Source organism: Dromiciops gliroides, chromosome 6 (assembly GCF_019393635.1).
Source record: "Dromiciops gliroides isolate mDroGli1 chromosome 6, mDroGli1.pri, whole genome shotgun sequence".
Taxonomy (NCBI): domain Eukaryota; kingdom Metazoa; phylum Chordata; class Mammalia; order Microbiotheria; family Microbiotheriidae; genus Dromiciops; species Dromiciops gliroides.
In genome coordinates, this window is record NC_057866.1 from 37074095 (window position 1) to 37101885 (window position 27791).

The following is a 27791-nucleotide window of genomic DNA, read 5'->3' on the forward strand; positions in this document are numbered from 1 at the left end:
GTGGAATGGGGTAAAGTATCTCACATAAAAGAAGCAAGAAAAACCTTATGGAGTGGAAGGGAAGATGGGAGAGGTGCAGGGAAGTGAGCCTTACTCTCATCAGAATTGGCTCAAAAAAGGAATAATATACACACTCGATTGGGTATAGTAATATATCTTACCCTGCAGGAAAGTAGGAGGGGAAGGGGATAAGCGGTTTGTGTGAAAGAAGGGAGGGCAGATTGGGAGAGGGGGCAGTCAGAAGCAAAACACTTGAGGAGGGATAGGGTGAAAGAAGATAGAAAATAGAGTAAATGTTATAGAGAGGGAATAGGAAGGAGGGAAATACAGTTAGCAATAGTAACTGTGAAAAAAAAATCAAAGCAAGTTTGTCTGACAGGCCTTAGTTCTCAAACATATAGAGAACTGAGTCAAATTTGTTAAAATAAGAGCCATTCCCCAATTGATAGATGATCAAAAGATATGAAGTTTTTAGATGAAATAAAGCTACCTATAGCTATATGAAAAAAAATGCTCTGACTCATTGTTGATTGGAGAGATGTAGGTCAAAACAATTCTGGGGTGCTACATCATACTTATTGGATTGGATAAAAGGACAGCAGAGGAAAATGACAAAGGTTGTAGAGGATGTGGGGAAAATGAAACATTAATACACTCTTGGTAAAGTTGTTAACTGATTAAAACATTCTGTAGAGCAATTGGGAACTATGGCCAAAGGGCTATAAAACCATACATACTTTTTGACCTAGTAATACCACTACTACTAGGTTGGTATCCAAAAAGAGATTAAAAAAAAAAAAGTTGAATTCGAAATTGAGGAGATGTCCATCAATTGAGGTATGGCTGAAAAACTGTGGGATGAGATTATGATGGAACACTATTGCGCTATAAAAAATGATGAGCAAGCGGTGGAGAGAGGAACGGGACGGGACCAGATCCGAGCACTTGGGCTCCGGCATCTCGAGCGGCCATGGGGGAGAGCTTGCCGGTGGCTGAGGCTGCGAAGCACGGCCCTGTGCACGCGGTGACAGTGGTGACACTGCTGGAGAAGCTGTCCACCATGCTGGAGACGGGGAGCGCCAGGATGGCCTGGGTGCGCTCAGCCGCATCCACAGAACCACCAGCAACACGCTGTTGGACAAGACCTAGCGCGTCAGCGCCCACGCTCAGCGTACGGGAGCTCTCGAGATCAACCATGGGCTGCTGGTCGCTGGAGGCCAGCTGCACGTCCAGCTCTTCAAGGAGGAGGCAGAAATCCCAGCCAGAGCCTTTCAGCAGGAGCCAGAAGAGAAGTGGGACCAGAGGCCCTAGAAGATCCGGAAGAAAGGGAGAGCTCAGTTGAGGAGCCCTCGGAATCCCGGGCAAAGCATCTTCAGCCTACTGGTCTACAGAAGATGCAGAGCCTGCGAAAGGCACGGTCTACTCCAAAGAGCAAGGGTCCTGCCCCAGCTCCACCCACTCCCACCAAGCTTCCCCAATTGGGCCCAAGCCAGGGCACTGAAAATCAGCCTGAGGTAGGGATAGTGGTTGAAGCAGAGCCAGGGCTGGAGATAGAGCTAGAGCCAGAGCTAGAGCCAGAGCTAGAGCCAGAGCAGTCAAGGAGATCCAGAATGCCCCAAGGCCAGGGAAGCTCCAATGCTTCAGGTAGAAGGTGCTGCCTAGTGCTGCCTGCACCCTTCTCTGTACTTTTATCTTTACTGGCACCAGCAGTTGCCAAGCAACAGACCCCAGTTACCCATAGAGCACCTGTAACCAAAGCAAGAACTCAGCTTTAATAGCTCTCTGTTATAGGGCTAGCATACCCCAGAAGTTCTCAGGGGTACAGCAAAGAACCTTCTCCTTGAGAAACTAAACCAAGGGACAGAAACCCCTAACCAGACTTCCTCACCCCTCAGGGAGATGGAATTGGGTGTGGCTGCTACCTTTGTGGGGAGAGGAGCAGAGAGATGGCTTGAGAGATCCAGAGCCATCCCTCACCCAACTTCCCCAGTCACCACCAGTGGGGGATGGCCCTCCCAGACAATCACCTCATCAGACCAGCACCAGACATCTGTAAAAGTATCTGCCTGTCTCCTGCTAGAGGAGATTGGTGTCTCAGAGCCACACTCTGTGCCATGCCTTCTCCCCATGAGAAGTCCAAGGATTTCTCTCTTGCTTTTCCTTCCCCAGCCCCTAAATAAACTATTATCTTATTCTATTGGTTTTGTGTGCAAGAGGGTGTAATTCTTCTAGTCCATCATCTTTTTTTTTTTTTGGTGAGGCAATTGGGGTTAAGTGACTTGCCCAGGGTCACACAGCTAGTAAGTGTCAAGTGTCTGAGGCCAAATTTGAACTCAGGTCCTCCTGAATCCAGGGCTGGTGTTCTATCCACTGCACCACCTAGCTGCCCTGTGTAATTCTTTTTAAATTTTTTTTATTTTTTAAACTGTGTAATTATTTTAAAAGGAATTCCTAGGGTCAGTTAGATGGTGCAGTGGATAAAGCACTGACCCTGGAGGCAGGAGGACCTGAGTTCAAATCTGGCCTCAGACACTTGACACTTACTAGCTGTGTGACCCTGGGCAAGTCACTTAACCCCCACTGCCCAGAAAACAAAAAGTGAAATTGGTTTATTAATTAATCTTGAGCACACTTGGGAAGGTGATGGTGTTGGTCTTTGAGGTCTAGAGTGGAGCAGACTGGAGCTAGACTAGTGCTTTGCAGTGGAGGGGCTGAGCTTGGAAGCAAGGAAGGGAGTGAGGAGAGTGTTATGGGGAAATAGGTGGGTTCTGGGGGTTTGGGGTCCTTAGGAATTCCTCTTTTTTTCCTAGGGTCAGCTAGATGGTGCAGTGAATAAAGCACCGACCCTGGAGGCAGGAGGACCTGAGTTCAAATCTGGTCTCAGACACTTGACACTTACTAGCTGTGTGATCCTGGGCAAGTCACTTAACCCCAATTGCCTCACCAAAAAAAAAGAGGAATTCCTAAGGACCCCAAACCCCCAGCACCCACCTATTTCCCCATAACACTCTCCTCACTCCCTTCCTTGCTTCCAAGCTCAGCCCCTCCACTGCAAAGCACTAGTCTAGCTCCACTCTAGACCACAAAGAACAACACCATCACCTTCCCAAGTGTGCTCAAGATTAATTAATAAACTAATTTCACTTTTTTTTTTGTGGGGCAATGGGGGTTAAGTGACTTGCCCAGGGTCACACAGCTAGTAAGTGTCAAGTGTCTGAGGCCAGATTTGAACTCAGGTCCTCCTGAATCCAGGGCCGGTGCTTTATCCACTGTGCCACCTAGCTGCCCCCAATAATTTCACTTTTAAAAAAAGAAAGAAATGATGAGCAGGATGCTCTCAGAAAAACCTGGAAAGACTTACATGAGCTGATTCAAAGTGAAATGTACTGTATACAAAATAACAGCAATATTGTAGGATGATCTACTATGAATGACAGTTATTTTTAGCAATACAATGGTCCAAGACAACTCTGAAGGACTTATGAAATGTGCAGTCCATCTCCAGAGAAAGAACTGATGGTGTCTGAATACAAATTGAAGCATATGTTTTTAGTTCCTTTTTCTAAAGTTTTTTTTTGTAGGTTTTCTTTCACAGCCTGACTAAAGTAGAAATATACATGACCATGCATGTATAACTTAAATTGAATTGCTTGAGCTCTTAAGGGGGGGTGGTGAGGGAGGGAGGAAGAGATTTTGGAACACAAAGTTTTACAAATTGATGTCAAAATTTGTTTTTACATGTAATTTGGGAAAAAATAAAATTCTAAATAAATGGGGGGGGAACTGCATTTATATTCTTCTAACCTAAAGGGCAAGGCTCTACCAAGTTGGAGATTGTGGGAATGTTTGTTGTTGGGGGGGGGGAATCACTTTCCCTTCATTGTTAGAGTCTTCCCATCCCCCACAGAGGTCTGGCCTTCTCTCGAACTGGTTTTCTTGCAGTTCAAGGCTCAGATTTAAAGTGGCTTTCACATTAGTCTAAATTTTTGTTGTTTTAAAGTGTGACAAACTGAGAAAAATGAAAGCAACTTTGGTGCAGGAGCCGAAATAAGTGAGATTTTGGCTCGGGTCTACTGTCAGCCGTAATCAGCAGCTGGGAATTCCTGGGACACAGGCTGAGAGGCAATGGGGCAGCATATTTGCAGACCAGGGTTAGTAGGAGATGGGACAGGAGGACATTTGGAGACAGGACCAAGAATAGAAGCAAGAAGAGAGGATATCTGAGGACAGGACTAAGACTAGACAGAAAGGGGATCTGTTCAGGGATGATAGAGAAATTTGGAACCAGGACTGAGAGATGTGATTGGAGAATGTTTTAGGACAATTAGATCAACAAGCATTAATTATACAACCTCTATGTGCCGGGCACTGTGTAAGAGATTAAAAAATAAAACACATTCCCTTCTATCTGTGAAAACAACATATAGAAAGATCTAGAGGAGTTGGGTTGGGGTATAGGAAACAATGAGTCACAGAGGTACAATAATATACAATACAATAAAAATAGTGGCTGAAAGGAGACCAGGCTGAGACATATTTAGGAAGGGTATTTTCCCCAGCGGACTGTAAGTTCCCTGAGGGTAGAGACTGTTTCCTCTTGGCTACTACAGACAAACAGTTCAGTTGAGTTCAAAGGCTTTGAAATGACAGGAGTGGAGACGAAATGCAGGAAGATGGGGGAGTGAGGTAGACCTAGCAAGAGATGTCAGGAGGGTGAGGTTGGGGGATAGACGAGACCGAGACCCCGGACTTAGACATTGGAGGGCTGGAGTTTTAGCAAAGGGTAGGGGGCTAAGCAGCCAAGCTACAGGTGTCAAACGCGCCCCTCCCAGCAGCACCAGAGAATTGCAGGCTTGTCCCGGAAGTCGGGAGGTGGGAATCTCCTCCCTAGGTTGAGCAGGGGGTAGGTGGGCTGGGGGCAATGGGCGTCTGTTGGGCGGAGCGAGTGTCTCCTCCTCCTCCTCCTCCTCCTCCTCCTCCTTAAGTCTCGGAGACAGCGTCGGGTGACCCAGTCTCGCTGCAGAGCGGTGAGAGAGCTGCGTGTCTTCTCCTCCATCCAGAGCCGGTCCGACGACCCTCACCTCCCTCTCCTCCTTCTGGGCTGGGGTCTCGCCGTCTGATCTCTCCCCTTCTCCGATCTTCCGTCACTGCCGTGGTCAGTTGGGGGCCGCCCCGTCTGACTCCTCTCCAGCCGGCGGGCCCCCCCCCTCCTCCTCTCTCTCCCCCCCTCCTCCTCATCCCCCCCCCCTCCGCCTCCTCTCGCTCTGGTCAGCCGGGGGCCGCCCCCGTCTGGCTCCTCCTCTCCATCCCTCCTCCCGCCGGCCGCCGTCGGTCCCCCTCAGCCCTCGCCGCTGCTGCTCGCAGTCTCCTCGCCCTGGTCAGCGGGGCCCCCCCCATCCATCCATCCATCCCCGACTCCTGGCCTCTTGCGGCCCCCTCTCCGCCACGATGTTCAGCTTTCTGGGAGGAAGGCGCCTCCGGAGGCCCCCCCGGTTGGGGTTCTCGGCGAACCCCCCGGTTTCGTCTGCGCCTCCTCCGCCGCCCCCCGGGCTGGAGGGCGTGGCCAGGGAGGAGCCGAGGCGGGGCGAGAGTCCGCAGCCCGGGCCTGGCAAGATGGCGGCGGCGGCAGTTGCATTGGGGGCGGAGGAGCCCGAGCTGTGCCTGGAGCTGCTGCCCACCGACCCCCTGCTGCTCATCTTCTCCTTCCTGGACTATCGGGACCTCGTCAGGTAAGAGGGGAGCGGGGGCGGCCCGGGGCGGGGGGAGGGCGCCGGGCGCAGCCTGCCCCTCCCCCGCACCGCGGGAGCCGCCGCGGCCCAGGCCTCCGCGGAGCCGCGTCCCCCCGCGATCGCGGCCTGGGGTGGGGGGCCCAGCGCGGCCCCCAGGCCCGGCCCGCCTGCGGACCCGGGTGGGGACCCCCCGGCCCGGGGCCCTGCCCGCAGCAATCCTGGCGCTGCAGACCCAGCCGGACCGAGGGGTCTTGCGGGCTAGACAGCCCGACGCCCCCATTTTGCAGATGAGGACACTGAGGCTCCATTAGTCGGGGCTTGTCAAGGTCCCCGAGCTGGCATCCGAGCCCAGCTCCCCTCCCGGGGACCCCACCGGTGGTCAGTGCGCAGGGGCCCTCCCCAGAGAGCGGTCGTTTTGGCCTCCCGCGCCCCGACAAGCCCCCTCCCATTCCCTCCCTTCCGTACCGCCTTCAGTTTTGGCAGCTGTGCCCCAAATCAGCAGCAGGACCCCAGAGGCCAGCCCCCTCCCCCCAGATAGGAAGTAGCCCCGTCCCGGCCCTCCAACGGCGCCTTGTTGCAATCACCCCCGCAGAGGACCTGGGTGAAAATTCTGCTTCCCTGACCTTGGCCTTAATCTCCGGGCCGCGGTGTCCTCCGCTGTTTGTACCATTAGACCATGGCCTTGGTCCTGCCCGGCAGCCCCAAATAGTCTGCGGGGAATTGTACCCTGGAGAGCTCCCACTAGGTCTAGGGAGCCCACCCAGGCCTCCTGAAATTTACCAGCTCCTCAATGCCTCATTTAAAAAACCTGTTGTTGTCATACCCGGGCCCAATCCCGGCTCTGCCAACTACCCCCTGGGCCTGACACCCCCTTTACCCTCCTATGAGTCTCGGTTCTTCATCTGTAAAATGGTTCTATTTGCACTTAGCTCCCCCTCATAGGGGATGGATGATGGCTGCACCTACTTCACTGATTGGGGTTTTTTTGGCAGTCAACAGGCATTTATTAAGTGCTAAGTATTAGCCAAGAAAGACAAAGCTTACTGCATAATGGTCTTCATCCAGGACCGAATGGGTCAGCTTAGGTAAACTGCCAGCCCCTGTGACTGGGAATGCCTTACTCATCCTCCAGGATCCATGCTAAATTTGATTTGATCCTGTTTCCAAAACTCAAGGAGGGTGGAGGAGAACAAAAGACTTTAGGGAGAGGAGGAGGAGGAGGTGTCAAGCCTACTTAGGGCTTTCCCTTTTCTGGGAGAGGTAGTCACAAGCTGAAAGGAGGTCAGGCCACCAGGAAGGCAAGTCCCTCCTGGACTTGGTCTCTGGTGCCCGGCCATGGGGAGATAAAGACAGAGTGAGGGAAATTTCAGGTTGGTCCCTTCCATACCTTTCTTGGCCAATCAGCTCCCCTCCCCAAAGCTCCTGGAGCTCTCCTATAACCTTGTATCTTTTTGTGTGTGTATGAATATAAGTTTCTTGAAGGGAAGGCTTCCTGTCTGCTCTGATTCTTGATAGGATTTAGAAATGGAAATAACGTGAGAGGGCCTCATGTCTTCTGGTGGGCCCAGAGAGGTTGAATCAACTGGATTGTTCATACAGGGGAGCCAAGGCCTAAGATTATATACAAAATACAAGGAAAATGAAATGAAGCCCATGTTGCTATGTATTATTTTTTACTGTACCCCTCCTGCCTGGGACCACAAGCCTTTCCTACTGCCTTCTTCAGCTTAGGTATTGCTCTAGAGGGATGTTAAGAGTTTCCTGATTCCTGTTTTTAATCTAGGGCTCTTTGTTTTTTTGCCAGATTAGCTGTGGAGAGCTTTGAGATCTGTTGTGATAGAATATAAAGAATATCAAAATCTTAGTGCATTTAAGTGACACTGATATGAAAATTGTGAATGGACACTCATGAAAACCCATGAATTTGGCCCTATAGCTAGACTCTATCTCTTAGAGAAATTAAATATCTTCTTATTTAACATAAAATTAGACCAGGGTATACGTACCAAGACTGCCCATGGTCCTTGACTGGCATAGAATCCTAGCAGAGAGCTGCACAAAAATATTTCACCTAAACTTGGCCTGAACTGTGTTCTTTTATGTAAAATTGAGGCAAAGCACAAAGGCGTATGTTTTACAGATCTTTCATGGTTTGAATTACAATGCAGATTTCAGTTTATTAATATGTGGGGCTCATTCACTGTTCTACAGGTAATTCTGCTAGCTAACACATGCGGCTTATTTTGTTTTAACTCTTCATTCCCCTGTTTTCCTGTGGGTAATTTGTACACAACTAATCCCAACGCTGATTTATGTTGCAGCTGCAGTTGTGTCAGCCGACGATTAAACCAGCTATCAAACCATGATCCTCTCTGGAGAAGACATTGCAAAAAATATTGGCTTTTGTCAGAGTAAGTATGTGGGAAAAGGAAACGAGGATCACATGATAAAAAAGCAACCAAAAAAACCTCAGCCAGTTTGTAGCTGGTCAAGAGGCAAAAATGACACCCTAACCCCACTGCCTGACTCTTTGCCTACTTTGTAAGTCAAAGGATCCTAGATTTAGAACTAGAAAAAGGAACCTTAAGAGGCCTCAAAGTCAGACCCCATGTTTTCCTGGTGAGGAAACAGAGTTAAGGGGAAGATTGAGTGGTGTCACATACCTAGTAAGTATCTGAGCCAGGATTTGAACCCGGGGCAAGTTTCTGCCACCTGGCTACAGTATACATTAGATTACCTCTGGTGTGTCTGTTCTATTTAGTAAGATAGAGAACATTTTTTTCCTTAGGAAACACTTCTATTGCCTTCTAAGCAATCACTTTTATGTCCCTTTTCACACCATTATGAAAGAAAACTTTTGTAGTTTTGATGATTTAAGATGATCAGGTTAACTTCCCTTAATTTCCTTAGTGAGGAACTTATTCACCATACATCCAAAGGTTTGAACCAAATACCTCACCCATACCCATCATCAATGACTTGTCACTGTTTTGCATATTCCTGGAATCTTATTTCACATTCTTTACCCTCTGACTGTTGTGGCTAAAAATGTGAAAGCAGTTGGAATCATTTTTTTAACCTATCATTTTTTAATCTATTTTTTATTTAATAGTATTGGATTTTAAACACTTCACAAAAGTTGAAGTGACCCCATATGAGCCTAAATAAAATGTCCAGGTAGTTCATGATATTTCATAAGATTATCAAATGCTTTTTCTTGTCTGTTTAGGGCAGAAAAAACGCAGAAGAACAAAAGTTGGAAAACTCTCTTCAAAGACACTTACATTGATTTGGGAAGATATATTCAACATTATGCTACTCTTAAAAAAGCCTGGGATGATCTGGAGAGATACTTGGGACAGAGGTGTCCAAGGATGATTGGATCTCTGAAAGGTATTGTGAATGTTTGTTCATTTTTTTTTTAATTGTTAACTAGGCTAACCCTTTATATCCTTTTACATCTTTTTTTTTTTTTTTGTGAGGCAATGAGGGTTAAGTGACTTGCCCAGGGTCACACAGCTAGTAAGTATCAAGTGTCTGAGGCCAGACTTTTACATCACGTTCTTTCCTCATTCACATGGAGTGCACCATTCTACCCCCATAGTCTACCACCTTGTGAAAGACTGTAGAGGGGTGACCTTTCTTCTTAGTTTTATTTCAGCATTCTTGTTTACACCATTGCAGCTGCATACGATGTTGTCCTGGTTCTGCTTTCTTGACTCTGCTGCATTCTACACAAGTCTCTGTTTCTGAATTCCTCATTCATCTGATTCTTATGATACAACAATATTCCATTCTATTTTATGTTCCACAGTGTTACAGGGGCCTCGGTTTGTCTCCAGCTCTTTGCTATCCCCTTTCCTCCCAAAGGGCTGCTATGAATATTTGTATAAATATGGAACCTTTCTGGGTTTGGCCCTTTGGGATGTATGCCTAGTTGTAGGATCTACCAGAGGTTAATTTGAACGGTTGGGTCCCCACTGTCTATAAATCCATATTATGTGCTTAACATTCAGCTTTGACTTGGATTCAAGTAAATAGGAAGCTGATATTTTTTTTGAAAAAGACACTCTCTATATTCTGATCCTAACCATGACATCTTGGCATGGCAAGGCTGTTTTTTGAGGGTGAGGCAGAAAATCTTACCCCATTATACAGATGAGGAAAGTAAGGTCATACAGCTAGCCACCAGTAGAGCCAGATCTTCCGAATCCAAATTCATTGGAGTTTGTACTCCCCCTACTTCCTCTAATACACAAACCTCTACCTCCTTTGTAGGTTATGTATACAAATAATAGGATTTAGGTAAGTACAGCTCCATAACTAAAAGAGCTAACTCTTATCTAGCATTTCCAGGCTTACAAAATGCCTGGCATCATCTTCACTTTAGCTTGACTACAACTTCCCATTTTTGCTGTTGAAGAAAGTCGAGGCAGGTAAATATTCAAGGGATGATTCTCATTCAGATCTTCCTGACTGTCAGGCCTAGTGAACCCTCTTACTCTTGTCTCAACTGCTCTTTAAATGATGTCCAGTTATTTGTGCTTCAAAACATGGTTTTAAATGCTTCTCATCCTTCCAACTTGAAGAGCAGGTGGCAAATTATCATCCAGTGGCTTGAGAAGATCTGATTCTCATTAAAATACAAGTCTCAGTGGCCAAAGCTGGCGGTTCTCTTGATAAATGGTTTTGACAGGGGTGAAGAGAAGGGACCATAAAATATATCCTTCCAACTTCTTAGATGGCCCATGTAGAACCACCCTTTGGAGCAGGTAGGTGGCACAATAGAGTGCTGAGCTTGTACTGAAGACTCCTCTTCAGGAGTTTCAAATCCAGCCTCAGATATTTCTGTAGCTGTGTGACTCTAGGCAAGTCACTTACCCCTGTTAACTTCAATTTCCTCATCTATAAAAAGCTGGAGAAGGAAATGGCAAACCACTCCAGTATTTTTGCAAAGAAAAAACCAAACCAGGTCATGAAGAGTGTTTCATGACTTGAAACGACTGAACAACATCAACAAAGTTATAAGGACTCATCGAAGCAGTAAAGAGGTTCAGTTTCAACCTCCTTCCTGACTTGGGAGTAATTAAAAAAAATATGTAGACTTGGCATCTAGTTTCTCCTGTAAAGCCCCCCAGCCCAGTCTGGTAGAAGAGAAATTTTATGAGTCTCTGCAGTCCCAACTAGGTGTAGGTAGTGACTGAATCTACCAAGGGCTGGTGACTGTGCTGGCTCTGGCCTAATGGCAGGCTGCATGCACACTCTGCCCCAGAGACATGAGATCAAGAAGCTAAGGGGTGGGGGACTGGTAGATTACCCTCCCTTAATGTAGAAGCGCCTTTGGTTTTTACATACTTATGTTAAGCATCTTAAATACTAGGGGATCCTTAGCAAAATTTTAATTGAGGAGCTTTGAACAGAATTGGCTTTCTTAAAAGCCATCTCCTTTCAAATGATTTTCCTTGCTGCTGAAGAGAGAGGCTTTGCCTAAACTTATTTGTGTGGATAATCAATGCAAAATGACCATGCCTTTGCTCCTTATTCACCAAAGAGTTTAGACAAGTAGGATTTAGATATAAGTGGGTTTCAGGTTGATTGGCTTTTTTTTGTTTTTTGTTTGTTTGTTTTTTTGCAGGGCAATGTTGGTTAAGTGACTTGCCCAGGGTCACACAGCCAGTAAATGTCAAGTGTCTAAGGCCAGATTTGAACTCAAGAACTCCTGAATCCAGGGCCGGTGCTTTATCCACTGAGCCACCTAGCCGCCCCCAGGTTGATTGGCTTTTTCAGTTCTTCCTGATAAAACCTTGTAGAATTAGGTGGGGGTGATTATTCTGTTCTCCAGAACATCATAAATATTTCCAATGAAAGACTTTGGAAATTTGTTTTGGTTTTCTTAAGCTAAGCTCTGATGCTCTCTTCTGCTCATTGGAACCTGACTTTTTGTGTCACCATTTCCTCCTATAATAAGCAGGCCATTTGCTGCTGGGCAAAAAAAGGTTTCTTTCATAATGATGGGCGTGAAAAGGGACATAAAAAGCATTGGTTAGGGAGCAGCTAAGTGGCGCAGTATATAAAGCATTGACCTTGGATTCAGGAGGACCTGAGTTCAAATCCAGCCTCAAACACTTGACACTTAACTAGCTGTGTGACCCTGGGCAAGTCACTTAACCCTCATTGCCCTGCAAAAACAAAAATAAAAACAAACAAAAAATCATTGGTTAGAAGACCGAGGAAGGAATGGAGTAGACCAGGAGAGTCAGGTTCTGGAGGAGAGTTCTCATGATTATTAACGCCACAAGAAATGAGCTATATGATAATCATTTGGCACATGGGGTCATAGAGCAAGAGAAAATCATTCAGAACATAAAATCGCTACTTGGTCGTACTAGCAGCATGCTGCCAATGAGGTAAGGAATGTAGTAAAAGCACTGAGGTATCTTAAGTGGTGAGAACCATTCCCATGGAGCCTGAGAGGCCTCAGTCAACAGAAGAGGCAAACCCCACTGCCAGGTAGCAAGAGGTGGCTTTCAGGATCCCTGTGTTGGAGGCCACTGGGAGTCCCACTGTCCATCTTCAAGGCTGCCTTTCTTAGTATTTCCAGAGTGGTTTTGTATGGAAAAAACATCCAACATTGGGTTGGAAAACTTGGGTTCAAGTCACCAGCATTCAGTAATAATAATAATGATAGCTAGATTTAGGGAACTACTAGCGTAGTTCTAGATTTTTGATGATATGATCATCATCCCATGATAAAATAATATAGTAATGGAAACGATATCATAAATATGATAATGTTTGGGGCTTTCTTGGCAGAGATACTGGAGTAATTTGCCATTCCCTTCTCCAGCTCATTTTACAGATGAGGAAACTGAGGCAAACAGGGTGAAGTGACTTGCCCAGGGTCACCCAGCTAGTAAGTGTCCAAGGCCAGATTTTGACTCACTAAGAAAAATCTTCCTGACTCTAGGCCCACTTCACCAACTAGCTAAGTACCTACTATGCTAAGCCACTTTACAATCTTTCTCTCATTTGATCTCTCAGTCACCCTGGGAGATCCATGCTATTATCCCCATTTTACAAATGAAGAAACAGACAGAGGTTAAATGACTTGACCAAGGTCACACCGCTATAATAAACCTTCTGAGGCAGAATTTGAACTGGGTCTGACTCTGTGTCCGGCACCCAGCTTCACTGGTATTAGTCACATGACCATGGACAAATTACCGAATAGACTTTCCAGCACAGTTACCTTGAGATGGAAAATCTAGAGTGATGATCACCTGAAGAGTTAGCTTCTTGGTTGATCAGGAATCAATCACTGAGTAATGAGTGATGCATGGGATGGATTTTTAGCCATCTAGACCAACAAGATGAAACCAGAGCCCAAAGCCTGGAAGAGTCCGGTCCAAGGTAGTTAGTATTTGACTACAAGATCCTAGATAGAGTAGAAACACAAGCAAATCACTATCTCTACTTTGGGTTCTGCTTCTCATCAGGAAAACCTGAGTTCAAATCCATTCTCAGACACTTGGTTGGTTAGCTGTTTGTGAAATGGGGTTGTTGTCAGGATCAAATTGGATGCTATTTGTAGATAAGCACCTAGCACCCAGCCTGGCACTGTAAAAATGATAGCTGTTATGAAATTTACTGACTTATCTGGTTGCTGAGAGGCTCCTGCTAAGTAAAGACCCTCTTACCCTGGCTCCTTCCCTGGGCCTGTTTGAGACTGGAGGAAATTCCAGACTGGGCTCTTTGGAAAAAGCCCAGTGAGTTGTATTTAGGATTTTAGAGTTGTTAGAGACTATGCTTGGAGTAGATGCTTTACTCAATGAAACTAACCCTTGAACTCAGTCTAGACTTTGGTAAACAAAAGGGACCCCTCCCTTCCTTAGGTGAACAAAAACACTTTCCCTTTCTTAGTTCTTAGGAAGCTAGGTGGTGCAGTGAGTGGATGGAACACCAGCCCTGGATTCAGGAGGACCTGAACTGGGTCTGACTCTGTGTCCGGCACCCAGCTTCACTGGTCACTTAACCCCCATTCTCCCCCCCCCCCCATTATTTTTTTTCTTAGCAACAAACATTTATTTTTTCCAGTTACATGTAAGGGTAGTTTTCAACATTCATTTTCATAAGATTTAGAGTTCCAAATTTTTCTCCCTCCCTCTCTTAAACAACTCTTTTCTATTTAAAAATGTTTATGTTATATTCAAAGTAAAAATTATATGTAAAAATATGTAGGCCCATTTTCTGAGAAGGCAGGGTCTCCTTTGCTGGATCCTTTGCCAGATCACTCCCTCTAAATGGAAGTGCCTCAGGATTCTGTCCTGGGCCCTCATCACTTCTCCCTCTATACTACACCTAGATATCTCATCAGCTCCCATGGTTTAATTATCATCTCTAGGCTGATTCAACCTCTGCTGACTTCCGGTCCCACCTCCCCAGCTGCCTTTCAGACATCTTTAACTGGACAGTAGATATCTTGGACTCAGCATGTCCAAAATTCATTATCTTTCCCCCTAAAACCTGCCTAGGAGTCATCCTGGACTCCTCACTTTCTCCTCCCCCCCCCCCCTATCCAAGCAGTTGCTAAGGCCTGTCAATTTCACCTTTGAAATATCTCTTCCACACAGGTGCTTAATGAATGTTTATTGATTGATTAATGGTTAGTGGGCCAATGTTCAAGTTAAGAAGACCTGGGTTCAGGTCATAACTGTCAGCCATATTTGCGGGACCCTGGGCAAGCACCTTGAACTAAATTTACTTTGGAAGAGGGTTTTATTTGGAGCTTGGACCTGATAGGAGGTATGGTTGGGTGGTGTTAGAAGGAAATTCCCTGGAAGGAACTTCAAAATGGAAAGACCAACTTAGGGCATTTACATTGTAAAGAGGTTCTGCTTTCTCTTGATTTCATTGAGGCTCTTAATACACATCTAAAAGCCCAGAGGGTCCCAGCCCCTTTTATAGCTCCCTTTCCAATGGGACAAACCATTAATGGGAGAGAATATTCAAAATTCTCTACATTTTAGACACTGGTTTTTGTTTTTTTCAATGCTCTTTGTTATTTTAAGTTTTAACTAAAGCAAAAACTTCTTACACTGGAGAAAAGATGCCAACCACTGAGGGGTTCTGCCCTCTCCACTGGTGAGAAGATATGTGGGGCTTTGAGAATGCTAGGTCAGGGGCAGCTAGGTGGCGCAGTGGTTAGAGCACCAGCCCTGGAGTCAGGAGGACCTGAGTTCAAATCCGGCCTCAGGCACTTAACACTTACTAGCTGTGTGACCCTGGGCAAGTCACTTAACCCCAATTGCCTCACTTAAAAAAAAAAAGAGAGAATTCTAGGTCAGTGATCTTCAGCAATAGAGGAAACCCCAGCTGTCTACCATTGGTTGATAACAGAAAATGGGCCAGTAACAATTTTTGTTTTTTGAAATTAAGAGTTTTATAATGTTGATATACCTACAAAGAACAACATAGAAGTTATGTCTGCAGTTGAGACAGAATCATTTTCAAACTTTACTTTTTTTTTTTTTTTGGTGAGGCAATTGGGCTTAAGTGACTTGCCTAGGGTCACACAGCTAGTAATTGTTAAGTGTCTGAGGTCATATTTGAACTCAGGTCCTCCTGAATCCAGGGCCAGTGTTCTATCTATTGCGCCACCTAGCTGCCCCTTCAAACCTTACTTTTTTTTTGTGAGGCGATTGGGGTTAAGTGACTTGCCCAGGGTCACACAGCTATTAAGTGTTAAGTGAACTCAGGTACTCCTGAATCCAGGGCCGGTGCTTTATCCACTGCGGCATCTAGCTGCCCCCAAACCTTACTTTTAATGTGTTAGGTGGCCCAGTGGGTCGAGTACCTAGCTTGCAGTCAGGAAGACCTCAGTTCAAATCCAACATTGGATACTTACTACCTGTGTCACCTTAAGTGACTCAAGCAAGTCACTTAACCTCTGTTTGCCTCAGTTTCCACATCTTGTAAAATGGGGATAATGCCTACTTCCTAGTGTTAGGAAGATCAAATGATAATTGAAGTGCTTTGCACAGGCCTGACACATAGAAAAAGCTATGTAAATGTTGTCTCTCTTCTCTGCCTGCCAGTGCTGTGCTTTCTCCTTGTCTGTCCAATCTCTTGTTTTAGGAGAATAATTCTGGGTTGCTTTAGTGGTGGGGTGGTTTGTTTTTGTCCATTTAATTTTTTTTGGTCTTTTCTAGCTTCCTTTCCCACCCAACTATTCAGCCTGGTTCTTTGGGAATAAAACTTAATCCAAGCTGTGTTATTGAAGTGGGATTGGGAAGAGGGAGATTACTACATTCAAAGTTTTTAGATAAACCTCCACCTTCTTCCTTGTTCATCTCTTGAGGCTTTGAATTGCTTCCTGTTTTTTCCAGTCTAGAGGGTACTCTGCACACTGCTGGCGCCAACAATGCCCTCATGGACTTAGTATGTAAGACATCTGCATAGGTCTGTTGCCCTTGGCCTCTTTATATCACACTGAGAAATCTTAATGGATGCTTTTGGATAATGTCCATTTAGAAAGTTTCTGAACAGTATTTGGTATTTAATTAGAAAGCCTACTCAGAAAAAAATTAAAAATAAAAGAAATCTTACTCAGAAAGGAGAGCAGATGGAATGGAGGCATTATCTTCCATAATTTTCATAATTTAAAAATAATCGTTTAAGGCTTTCCATGAGGTGAACTTGAGAAAGGATTGGACTTATTTCATATTTCATTGAACACTTTGGGAAACAATGGTGGAAGTTTGTGACTCAGAATACCTGGGTTCAAGTCCCACCCATACTGTGGGACCCTGGTGTCAAGTCTCTTACCTCCCAGTGCTCCAGGAAATGAAAGTGTCTGTAAAGTGCTTGGCACAGTCTGGCATAGTGAGTGCTGTAGAAATGCTTCCTCCCTTCCCTGACCCTCTCAGACCATAAATTGAAGACTAGCTAGATGCATTACCTGCATTATTAGTGGGAGGGAAACTGATACTTGGGAGAAAACAGATCCAGCCACAAATTGTTTAGTTGGTGTCAGTGTTAATTTTTATTTAATATTCAGTGAGATCAGTTCACAAACATTAAGTACTCACTGTGTGCCAGGCATTGTGAAGGCAAAAATGAAGTTCCTGCCTTCACGTAGCTTCTGTTCTGTTAACCAGGGAGGCCATACACGTACATGGACGTATAGACAGAATAAAGAGAACATCAGGTAGCTGGGAGGGAGGGCCAAGGGAGGTGGGACTTAAGGGAAAGGCTTTCCTGTTATAGAAATGGTAATTAAGAGGAAAGAGGATTTGGACTGGCTCCTCTGCTGGGTAAGGCCTAAGCAGTATCAATCTGCATGATTTCTGCACAGGTTTTGTCTGTTGCCATCCCAGGCCAGGCTCATCTAAAGAGTAATTTGTGATTTTCCTCTGGCCGTTGTGTTGGTCTTCTGAAGCCCCCCCCCTTCTTTTATGTTTGCAGACAGTGTGGAGGAGCGTGAGCTGGATGCTGTGGAAGCACAGATTGGGTGCAAACTTCCCAATGACTATCGATGCTCCTTTCGGATCCACAATGGGGCAGAAGCTGGTGGTTCCTGGGTAAGAGGCTCTTTCTTATTATCCCTCTTATCGTTTGAAAGATGCTGGAACTAAAATGGTCACAAGTGAGACTCCCTGCACACTCCCTGTGTCTCATGGGCTCCTAGGGAATGCCCTTCCCTCTCCTGGAGGCCTTTGTGGCTTTGAGGCTCCTGTAAAATCCAGGAACATCAGCCATAAAAGTCCAATGTTAGGATGGAGGATGGATCTCTGAGGGCTGGGAGAGTGTGAGGCAGGTCATTCATACATCCTCAGTTGTGAATATGGCTTTGGCCATCTTCTAGTTATCATCTCAGTGGAGAAGATGATGGATGTAAACCAAAGCCTGTATTTGTATTTGTAAAGAGCAATTTTCCCTTTGGAATAGAACCTCTTGGAGAGCCCCTTTTTGTATCCATCCCTGCCATGGAAGCAGCATGGAGCTAATGGACGGAGATCTGGCATGGGTTCAAATCCTGCCTCTACCTCAGGTCCAGCCCTGTAGTGTGTGTGCTCAGTGCCCCAGGCAGTTGTCTAAGGTTAGAAGTTACTGAGGAGCTTTTCCTTATCAGTAGAACCTTGGGTCGGTCCCTAATTCTATTCCCCAGCCTGATATGGTGGCCATAGTAGGGCTAATTGAACAGGGGAGTCCCCAGCCACCTCCTCCTTTCAGCCCAGCTTTGTCCTGACTTCCTACAGCTGGCCCAGGAAATGCTCTAGAGAATCCCAGTTGTTCAGTCAGTAGGGGGCAGGGTCTCTCAGACCTGGAGAACCTTCCACCAGCTTTGCCTCACTCAATTCACTAAAGATGAAGGGTTAAGGAATCCTCACTTTGGGTTAACAGACCTCCTGCCTTTCAAATTCAAGAAAATGGAAGGGCTTTGCTGTGCCACACCTACTTCTCATGGCGGCCTTGGGAAATTAGCAGATTAGGAAATCAGAGTTTTAAAAGAATCCCTGTGTGGGCTGGGCCTTGTGTCTTTAATCTGTTGTAATGCCCCTCACTTCTCAGTAAAGGTTTAGGAGGTTTTATTTAAATGTATTTTAATGAAGGCAGAGTGTTTAATATGGAAGCGGAAACAGTGCTTAATTCCCCAAAACATACTCTGCAGCTTAGTCTTTTTTTTTTCCACTTACATAGTATGAAACTAGGCTTTTGAATTCATATTGATATAGGGGTTTGTAAATTGCAACTTAGTCTTGAAGTCCTGGGTCTTTACTGACTCAGTTCTTGCCCTCTGTGTATTTTGTTTTGTTTTTGTGGGGCAATGAGGGTTAAGTGACTTGCCCAAGGTCACACAGCTAGTAAGTTGCCCCATCCGTGTATTAATTTGCTAATTTGCTCTGTTCAGACCTCTGGAGATAACAGAATCTCCTTTTTGGGGAGAAGTACCATGGGCAAAGCATTGGGGGGCTCTGAGCTGATTGCATTACATGGGCCAAGAACCACCTACAGAGGCAGGACCAGCCTGACTGGGCCTTAGGAGGACTGACCTGACCCACCCTCCCAATTTCAGAGGCAAAGTTAAATGGGAGACCGTTTTGAGCTAGGACAATTTCCATAGGTCACTGAGGAAACAGGAGGTAGAGGCCAGCTTCCAGCTCCAAGGCAACGATCCTACTTAAAGATGCCTTTTGAAGACAGGAAGACTTGGGGGACCATCAGCTTAATACTACAGGCCAAACTAGATTCCATACTGTACGTCCTTCGTGGAGTTAAGACTTTACTTTATGTAATTCAGACTTCTAGGATTCACATTCGGCTTCATGGAGCCTCGGGATTAATAGACATTGGAGCATCAGTCATCTTTTTCTAGCATTGCTGTGTGTCAGGTTGAAACTAACCCGAGTGCACCCAGATTGTTACTAACCCATCCGTAAGGATCCCAGAGATCCCTGATCTCAGGTAGAGCCGCTGTATAACTTGGGGACGTCTGTATTTTCTTTGATCCTGAAGGTTGATGGGAAGCATGGCCCTCTCCAATCACTACCGCTCTGAGGATTTGCTGGACATCGACACAGCCGCTGGAGGATTCCAGCAGAGGCAGGGCCTGAAGCAGTGCCTACCTCTCACTTTTTGCATACATACTGGGTTGAGTCAATATATGGCATTGGAAAGTGTAGAAGGCCGCATCAAATATGAGATCTTCTATCAGTGTCCAGTAAGTGATGCTTCTTATGTCTTAAGAGTGGGCATGCTAAGCGTAACAGTCAGTCTGTTTCTGTTGGCAACTAGAGAAAAGCTTTTCAGGCCACAAGAAGGGAAACTGAAGATTTTTAGTAAGAAATCTCAGAGTCTTAAAGAATCTGTAGAATGTTTTTTGTTGAAATAATTTTAGGTGCAGGTCATTGTCTTAAAGACACAGCTGGGGCAGCTGGGTGGTGCAGTGGTTAGAGCACCAGCCCTGAAGTCAGGAGGACCTGAGTTCAAATCCGGCCTCAGACACTTGACACTTACTAGCTGTGTGACCCTGGGCAAGTCACTTAATCCCAATTGCCTCACCAAAAAAAAAAAAAACAAAACACAGCTGTTTACTTTTTTTTCCTTTCAGTAGGTAATTGAGTTGTTTTAAAGTTGAATATTTCTCTCAGGAGGGTATGTTTTTGTAGCCTTTTTTTTTTTTTTTTTTTTGCGCGGGCAGTGGGGGTTAAGTGACTTGCCCAGGGTCACACAGCTAGTAAGTGGTCAAGTGTCTGAGGCCGGATTTGAACTCAGGTACTCCTGACTCCAGGGCCGGTGCTTTATCCACTGCACCACCTAGCTGCCCCTGGAGGTTATGTTTTTGTATCTATAACACTCCATAGGTGGTGACAATTCAAATCCCTCAAAACAAAGACATTTCCCCATACTTTGATTTCTGCTCTTAATTTTTCACATTTGTAATTAAGTTATCTAAAGGTTCATAGTAGAGTTCCATTTTTTCCCTTCTGTGATGTTTAAAAATAAAGACACCAGTTTTGGGTAAAGCATATTAATTTATGTTATTATACTAGTAAAGGACTGACTACATGTCTTCCTAACTTCTCATGGTCTCAGGCCATGTAGTAGCAAGAGCGAGCTTCAACATACCATTTAAGTAGTAGAAAACCCCCCAGAAGACACCCATGTAGTCTCCCAGAGAGACAGCATGTGGTCTGAAGGAGACCCATGAGAGCAGGACAGAGATCATGTGGTCCCCACAAACCCAGAGAAGGTGACATGGCTCCCTGTCCAGGCTTTTTATCCCTTTTGATAAGAGGCTGCTTATTATTCATCAGTCACATCTAATTGGGTCCTATGCATCTAACAAATCGGAGGTGGTCTATGTTAAAATGTCCATTATCTAGTTGTGGTTTAATCCCGTCAGTGCTGCCAGCAATCTAGAAAGAAGAATCTCTCTCCATTCCTTTTGTTCACTTGGGATTGTCCCAGATGAAATTTGAAGTCTTAAGGAGAACTCCATTTTCTGGAGGGGGCTGGGAGAGAGGAGAAAGGATGGATCCCTGGGTTCCCCAAGAAATCTATTGATTTTCTCACACTTCAAATGTCTCCATTAGGTCTTAGTAGAATCCTTTAGTAATAATTGCACATATGCTTTTAACTCTAAAACCACGTCACCACTGAGTGAGCCCTGCCTCATTCTGGCAGTAGGACTGAATAAGTAACAACCCCTCACCTGCCCCCAGGAAACCTGAAGACCAGATTTTGCAGAGCAAATATTAATCCGACCTTGGAGTTTCTTTATCATGACTCCCTCATCAGAGACCACCAAAAAGGAGATGTTTTCATCTCTTACCTCTTTTTTTTTTTTTTTTGTCCTCATGGCAGCCCTTTGAAATGAAGTTAAGACATCTCATCCGTTAGGGAAATTGAGGCCCAAAAAAAATAATTTGCTCAAGGTCACACAGAATTTATGGCATAGTTGGGACTTGACCCTCTGCTTTCTTGGTCTCCAACCTAAGGCTCCCTTCTCTTTTTAATTTTCTAGTTAGCTGTTTTTTTTTTTTTGTTTTTTTAAAGTCCATGACTGCATCCAAGGCAGTGAGATCCTTGGCCCAAGGTAGAGCTCATAAGAACAGGACATTCTAATATTTGGGCAGTGACAGCCATGTCTCCAACTGGATAGTTTTTGGGTGATATTTGGGGGAGGGGGGCAGCACACATGGGGAGAGGGGGAAGGTTGGGTAGTACTTAGCTCCAGGGGGGGGGGGGAGAGAGAGAGAGAATGCATTAACCTTTAAAAATGTAGTCAAATTTGATTTCATTAATAACAATGTACCTTTTCTAATCTAGGACCAGATGGCTCGGAATCCATCGGCAATCGATATGTTTATTACAGGTATGAAAAAAAAATTATATCTATAATAGAGCATGAGTGAGCATGAGAGCAAGCTATTTGCTCTTAGTTCCTAGTGAAAGGTTGCTTGATAGTACAAAGTTCTATGTTTAGGCTGGCTTCAGGAAAGAACATAGCTTGGTTTTTGGAGCTGCACCCTTCTCATTGGAATCTAATGGGATATTCTTGAATGACAGTAAAGATAGAATTGTGCCCTTTTGTATTTTTTTTTCTTTGCCACATGAAGGCTGGTTTTCTTGCATACCTTTTTGGACCTGCTTCAGGTAGTGGCTTCAGGGTATATGTGTTCATCACTAGAGAGGGGCAAACATCATTGTGTGCCCAGACTATACCTGGTCCCTGAAAGGAAGAGAAAGTGGAACTCACTTAGGGACAAAGCCATCCTGGGCTAGGGCAGGCTGAGGGGAAGCACTGAAATAAGTCTTGATATGGCTATGCTCTGAGAATCCAAATGAAGAAATCAAGGGAATGGTATTGCCAAATGAATTGTCGCAGGTTCCTTTAAATAGTAAGCATTCAATGATTTTATATGTATAAATGATATTTTTATTGCTTTCTCAGTGGATGGGGGAGGGGGTAAAAGGGAAGGCAAGACTTTGGAACTCAGTTTTTAAAAGAATGCTAAAAATATTTTAAAATAAACTTCCGGGGGCAGCTAGATGGCGCAGTGGATAGAGCACCAGCCCTGGATTCAGGAGGACCTGGGTTCAAAATGCGGCCTCAGACATTTGTGTGACCCTTGGCAAGTCACTTAACCCCAATTGCCTTACCAAAAAAAAAGTAATAATCAGCTTCCCCTAGGGCCAGATAGGTGGTGCGGTGCGGTAGATAAAGCACTGGCTCTAGATTCAGTAGGACCTGAATTCAAATGGGACCTCAGACACTTGACACTAGCTGTGTGACCCTGGGCAAGTCACTTAACCCTCATTGCCTCTCAAAAAAAACAAAAACAATAGGATCTGATTGAATTCATTGAACTGATCTGTGGACAGACTTAGCTGTGTTGGTAAAAACCTTTATTTTTCCCATCTTCTTTTGGCCTACAGGTGATTCTTATACAGAATGGTTCACCTCTTACGTGCACAATGTTGTGACAGGGGGGCTACCCTATCATCCGAGACCAGATTTTCAGGTATTATGTGCAAAGACTTCCTGGCTTCCCTAAGATGCATCTCATTGATGGGCATTTCAGTGAAGCCACACAGACATGAGCAGCCAGCTTTCATCTAGTTGGGACCATAAGATAAGAGTTGTAACTCTTTGGTTTTGACTTGACAAAGGTATATTTGTCTACTTATTGATCTGGTACCTCTATAGACTTTTAAAGAATGACTAAGGGGCAGCTAGGGTGGCGCAGTAGATAAAGCACCGACCTTGGATTCAGGAGGACCTGAGTTCTAATCCAGCCTCAGACCCACTTGACACTTGACACTTACTAGCTGTAGCTGTGTGACCCTGGGCAAGTCACTTAACCCTCATTGCCCCTAAAAAAAATTTACTAAAATGAAGGGCATATCTACAATTGACCTCACTTGAAATCAAAGTGTTATTTGGTGTAATGGGGGTGGGGGGAAACTTGTGTGACATATAAAATGATTGATCATATGATTTTAGTAATTTTTCTTCTGTTTACACCAGAAGTTCTAGAATCACATTAACTATACTGTCTTTTATAAACATTAGTAAAATGTAAGCTACTCTGAATCCCAGATCTATCAGACAGATTAAATGGACAAGGGCCAATTTGGAAATGAAGTCTGAATGCTGAGTTCAATCTGGTAACACTGGAAAAAGCCTCCCTGTTAAGAATATTAATTTTTATAATGCAGCTGAGGCTTAACTTTGGGTGCTTCCTCCCACATGCTAGATTTTCTTGTCTTGTATTTTGAAATTTAGATTTTCTCTTTTGAATAACTGATTTCAATTCTCTTTCTTGGTTGTGTAGGTATGTTCACGATAAGGGATGTGTGGCAACAACTGGAGACATCACAGTGTCAGTGTCCACATCATTTCTCCCAGAGCTTAGTTCTGTACACCCACCTCACTACTTCTTCACTTACCGAATCAGGTGAGTGACTCGTTCCTGTGGGTTCACTTTATTTTACCATTTAAGGGACATTTTCTGGAGGTGTGGTTTCTGTGGTATCTCACATTCTCAAGCATACATCTTCTAATCTCTATTAGATATTGTTTTCTAGTTTATCTATTAAGTAAGATTTTTATCTTTTTGCTTATTTTGGGTTTTTAATTGTGATTTGGGCTGATTGTGTGATTTTAAAAGATTTTTTAAAAATTAATCAGCCCAGGGGCAGCTAGATGGCGCAGTAGTTAAGCACCGGCCCTGGATTCAGGAGTACCTGAGTTCAAATCCAGCCTCAGACACTTGACACTTACTAGCTGTATGACCCTGGGCAAGTCACTTAACCCCTGTTGCCTGGCCAAAAAAAAAAAAAAAAATTAATCAGCCCAAATTTGCTAAATATATCTTCTGAATGTAATAGGTATTGGTATCGGGGGTCTAAATATATTGTACAAAATATCTTTGTACATACACACCTTTTGTACATACAATTGAGCATGTTCCTTAAGAGACAAGGACTAGGCTAGATTTTTCTCTGCTTCTTCCCCTGTGACTAATACTGCATTTTATATAGTAGGCATTGAATAAATGCTTACTGAATGAATTAATATTTTTATCTAAGATCCTTCTATACCTGAAAAATCTGCTACTAAGGTATCCACAGAAGACTTTACCTCTGCCTGATTACTGATGTCTTGATTCCACTTAAAGCTTGTACCTCAGATTTGGGTGTTGCTTTATCAGCACCTTTGGTGACGGCTTTGACCATTTTTAATGGGAAGAGGGTGGGGCAGGCGACCCCGTTGCAGGTGGACCCCTTGCTCTTCCAATTCATCTTTGTTCTAACTGAAATTCTTAGAATTTCCTGGGGCCCTGAGAGGCTGAGTGACTCTAAGTAAGTCACAGCCAGGTCTTCTCGCTGAATTGTTGTTGTAGTAATTAAATGAATGGCCAGGGGGCAGTGTGGGGTACTGGTATGAGGAAGTCCATCTCTGACTTCCTGGCTTCATAACCCTGGGCATATCCCTTCTGACTGCCCTAACATTTCCACTGTGGTCGGGAACAAGAGGGAAGTCCAACCCAACTAGGAAGGGTCCTAACTCCTGAGTCTGGTACATTCACTGCCCTCACGTACCAACCAACCACCTAGAAATGTGGTCGTGCCACATGGTGGCCAGCACCACTCCTCCTGACTATGAGATGCTTGGAATGCTTCTTGTCCCTGCTGCCTCCTTTAGTATTTCAGTATTATATACATGGGTGCTCTGAAGCATCCTCCGGATTCATCCAATGAGCAGATGAGTTGGATTTTGAGAGGTTCTTAAAAATATACCACAGATTCCCCAAATATTGCGAGTCTGGATAACAGTTCCTTTGGTTGTTGTGATATCTTGGGTGATGTCTTGAATTGGATTTAAGTGAGGGAGAGAAGTCATCAAGTCCCATGGCAAGACATAGATCAAGACGACTGGCTGTGGCCCCCACAGTTCCTTTTCCATAAAAATTAAGGGCTTGTTTTTCCCACTTTTTCTAGGATTGAGATGTCTAAAGATGCCCTTCCTGAGAAGACTTGTCAGTTAGACAGTAGATATTGGAGAATCACCAACGCCAAAGGTGAAATCGAAGAGGTTCAGGGGCCCGGAGTGGTGGGTACGTATTAGAACCAGAGACTGGGGAGGGGGGGGGGCCTTTGTTGACTGCCAGTAATAGAGATTTTGGTAGAAGACAGATAGGAGTTAAGGAAATGTAATCAATGGTCGCCGGAATCTTTTTATGGCCGATATTTCTTAATCAGCCATTAAAACCCCATGCTTCTAATCAGACCATTGAACAAATGAACATACAGCTAAGGCTGTCCTAATTAATTTCCAGGACTAGAGTAGTTATTCTCTTTGTCCTGATCTTCCCCCTAGACTTCAAGGATAGTTCATACCTGTTGGGCATAGAAGGGCATCTGCCATTCTACCTAGGCTGTATCGCTGCCTCTGTTTGACTTAGAAATTCTTTTTAGAATGTCAAGGGAGTTCTCCATACTGTGTCAATGGGGAGTGCAGCAGCTCAGCCCAGAGTACAGGGAGCCTGCCTAGAAACCAGCAGGATGAGCTGACACTTGACTCAGGCCTGGAGGCAGCCACGGGGCAGGTGCCAGCCTGCTTTGGCTGAGGGGCTTCGAGGAGTTTCCCTGTAAGGATCAGTGAAATCCCAGGGACAAGAAGGCATTGCTGTTTGTGCTCACGTGCTCTATTTCTCCCTCAGGAGAGTTCCCCATCCTTAGCCCTGGCCGAGTGTATGAGTACACAGCTGTACCACCTTCCTCCACCACATCAGGCTACATGGAAGGACATTACACCTTTCACCTCCTTTACTACAAGGACAGGATATTCAACGTAGCCATTCCTAGGTTCCATATGGTGTGTCCAACTTCAAGGTCTCCACCACCCCAAGGGTAAGCAAGCCAAGCGCGTTTGGCCTCGGGACCTCAGAACCACCAAGCTAGCCTGCTCCAGATTAGGGAAAACACCTGACAGACAGACAGTGGGCAGGTTAGCTTCCGAGCTCTAGAGTCCTCAGCTGTAAAGCTGGTGACTTAACCTTCTCCACTTCTCAGGAGTGTTTCTCATTGAGAGACTCTTACATGCACCTTTCTGTAGAAAGAGCAGTACCTGATGACCAACAAGCCTTTCATCCCATCCTCAGGAGAAACTGAGAAATGTGCCCTTGCCAAAGGCAAGAGTGGATGGTGAGGGGGGTGGGAGGTAGAGATCCCCCAGGGATTTTCTGAGCTAGGCCCAAGTGCCATTGATAAGAGCTACCAGTAGAGGCCGCCCTCCACTGGGATTTTCCACGTCCTTTAAATCAAAGCTTAAACTGGGGTCTAATTGAATATGGGGGTTGAGAAAAATTTGGCAGTAAATGTTTGATTTGTATACCTATTTATATACCGATAGACCCTGGGTAATGTAAAAATTTAAGTTTAAGAAGCCCTGCTTTAAATCACAGGCTATTATAATTTTAGAACTAGAAGGGGCACTAAAGTGAATCTGATTCAGCCCCTTCCTTTTAAAGGTGAAGAAACTAAAGGTCATCCTTGGATTGATGTGGCTTGTCCCTCTTGCCCTCAGAAATTAGAAATCCCAGCTAGGAAGGAGGGACCCCTCGTTGTCCAATTTGAAAATCTGTTCATCCCGAATGGTTGGGGGCTCAACTCTCAGTGCTCTTAAGAAGCATGTGCTCACATTACGACCAAGTTTCAGCCAGTTTGGGGAATTTTAGTTTTATCAATGAATCTGTGACCATCATTGAACCTGTGATGACTCAGAAACACTGCCAATCTGGCAGCATTTGGAATATTAGGACCATCCCTTATTTTAGGTATCATGAAAAGTGTCTTGGAGCTTTCTGGTTGGACAAATAAGTCTACTGTAATAAATGGAAAGGCTGAGAAAGAAAAGATTATCTACTCAATGATGTCATTCTATCCCAAGGAAACCAGCCACGATGAATGTTCTGTGATCGAGGAAGATGAAGAAGAAGATTCCACAGATTCTGATGACTACGATGGGCCCAGACTCGTCAGCTATTCTCCAGCCCCAAGCCACTGTCCTCGGCACACCTGAACGCTGAGGTGTTTCTGAAGAGTGTAAATAAATATAACAGGCTGTTCAGTCATATCTGTCTCCCGGGCAGTGAAGCCAGCAGTGGGCTAAGCTGTGGTTTCTACCAGACATTTATCTTAGAAGTTAGTTTGGGGTTTTGGGGTTTTTGTTTTTTTGGTTTTTTTGGGGGGGGGTTGTGTTTTCTGTAAGACAGGAGGGGAAATGAAAGGCTTCTTTTTTTTTTCCTTTTGTCAAATGGGAAATTTTTCTCAAGCTGCGGGGCTGGCATTACTACCTTGTTTAAAGTATTTCATATTTGTAATATTTACAGAAGCTGGGTGTGTGTGGGGGGGGGGGGGGGGGGGGCGGGGAGGGGTTGTTTTTATACAAGCATTGCAAATGTAGCATCAGTAGACAGGAAAGGGTAGAAGCGCAGATCTATAAAGCCTCTGCCCGCTTCAGTCCTTGGGTTATCATTTCCTGCCATTGTA

At 44.9% G+C, this 27791-nt stretch overlaps 1 protein-coding gene and 1 pseudogene across 1 annotated transcript; both read left to right on the forward strand.

Annotated features, from left to right (window-relative positions):
• Positions 1–970: 970 nt before the first annotated feature.
• On the forward strand, positions 971–5120 carry LOC122731966 (annotated as a pseudogene).
• FBXO3 (F-box protein 3) lies at positions 5047–27660 on the forward strand. Its single transcript, XM_043972535.1, is given in 14 exon segments — positions 5047–5729; positions 8051–8140; positions 8959–9122; positions 17193–17284; positions 17286–17308; positions 19245–19449; positions 21561–21606; positions 22671–22720; positions 22722–22756; positions 23570–23692; positions 25239–25354; positions 25961–26122; positions 26125–26150; positions 27190–27660. Coding segments are annotated over 14 exon segments (1545 nt in total). The 5' UTR covers positions 5047–5448; the 3' UTR covers positions 27322–27660.
• Positions 27661–27791: the final 131 nt, after the last annotated feature.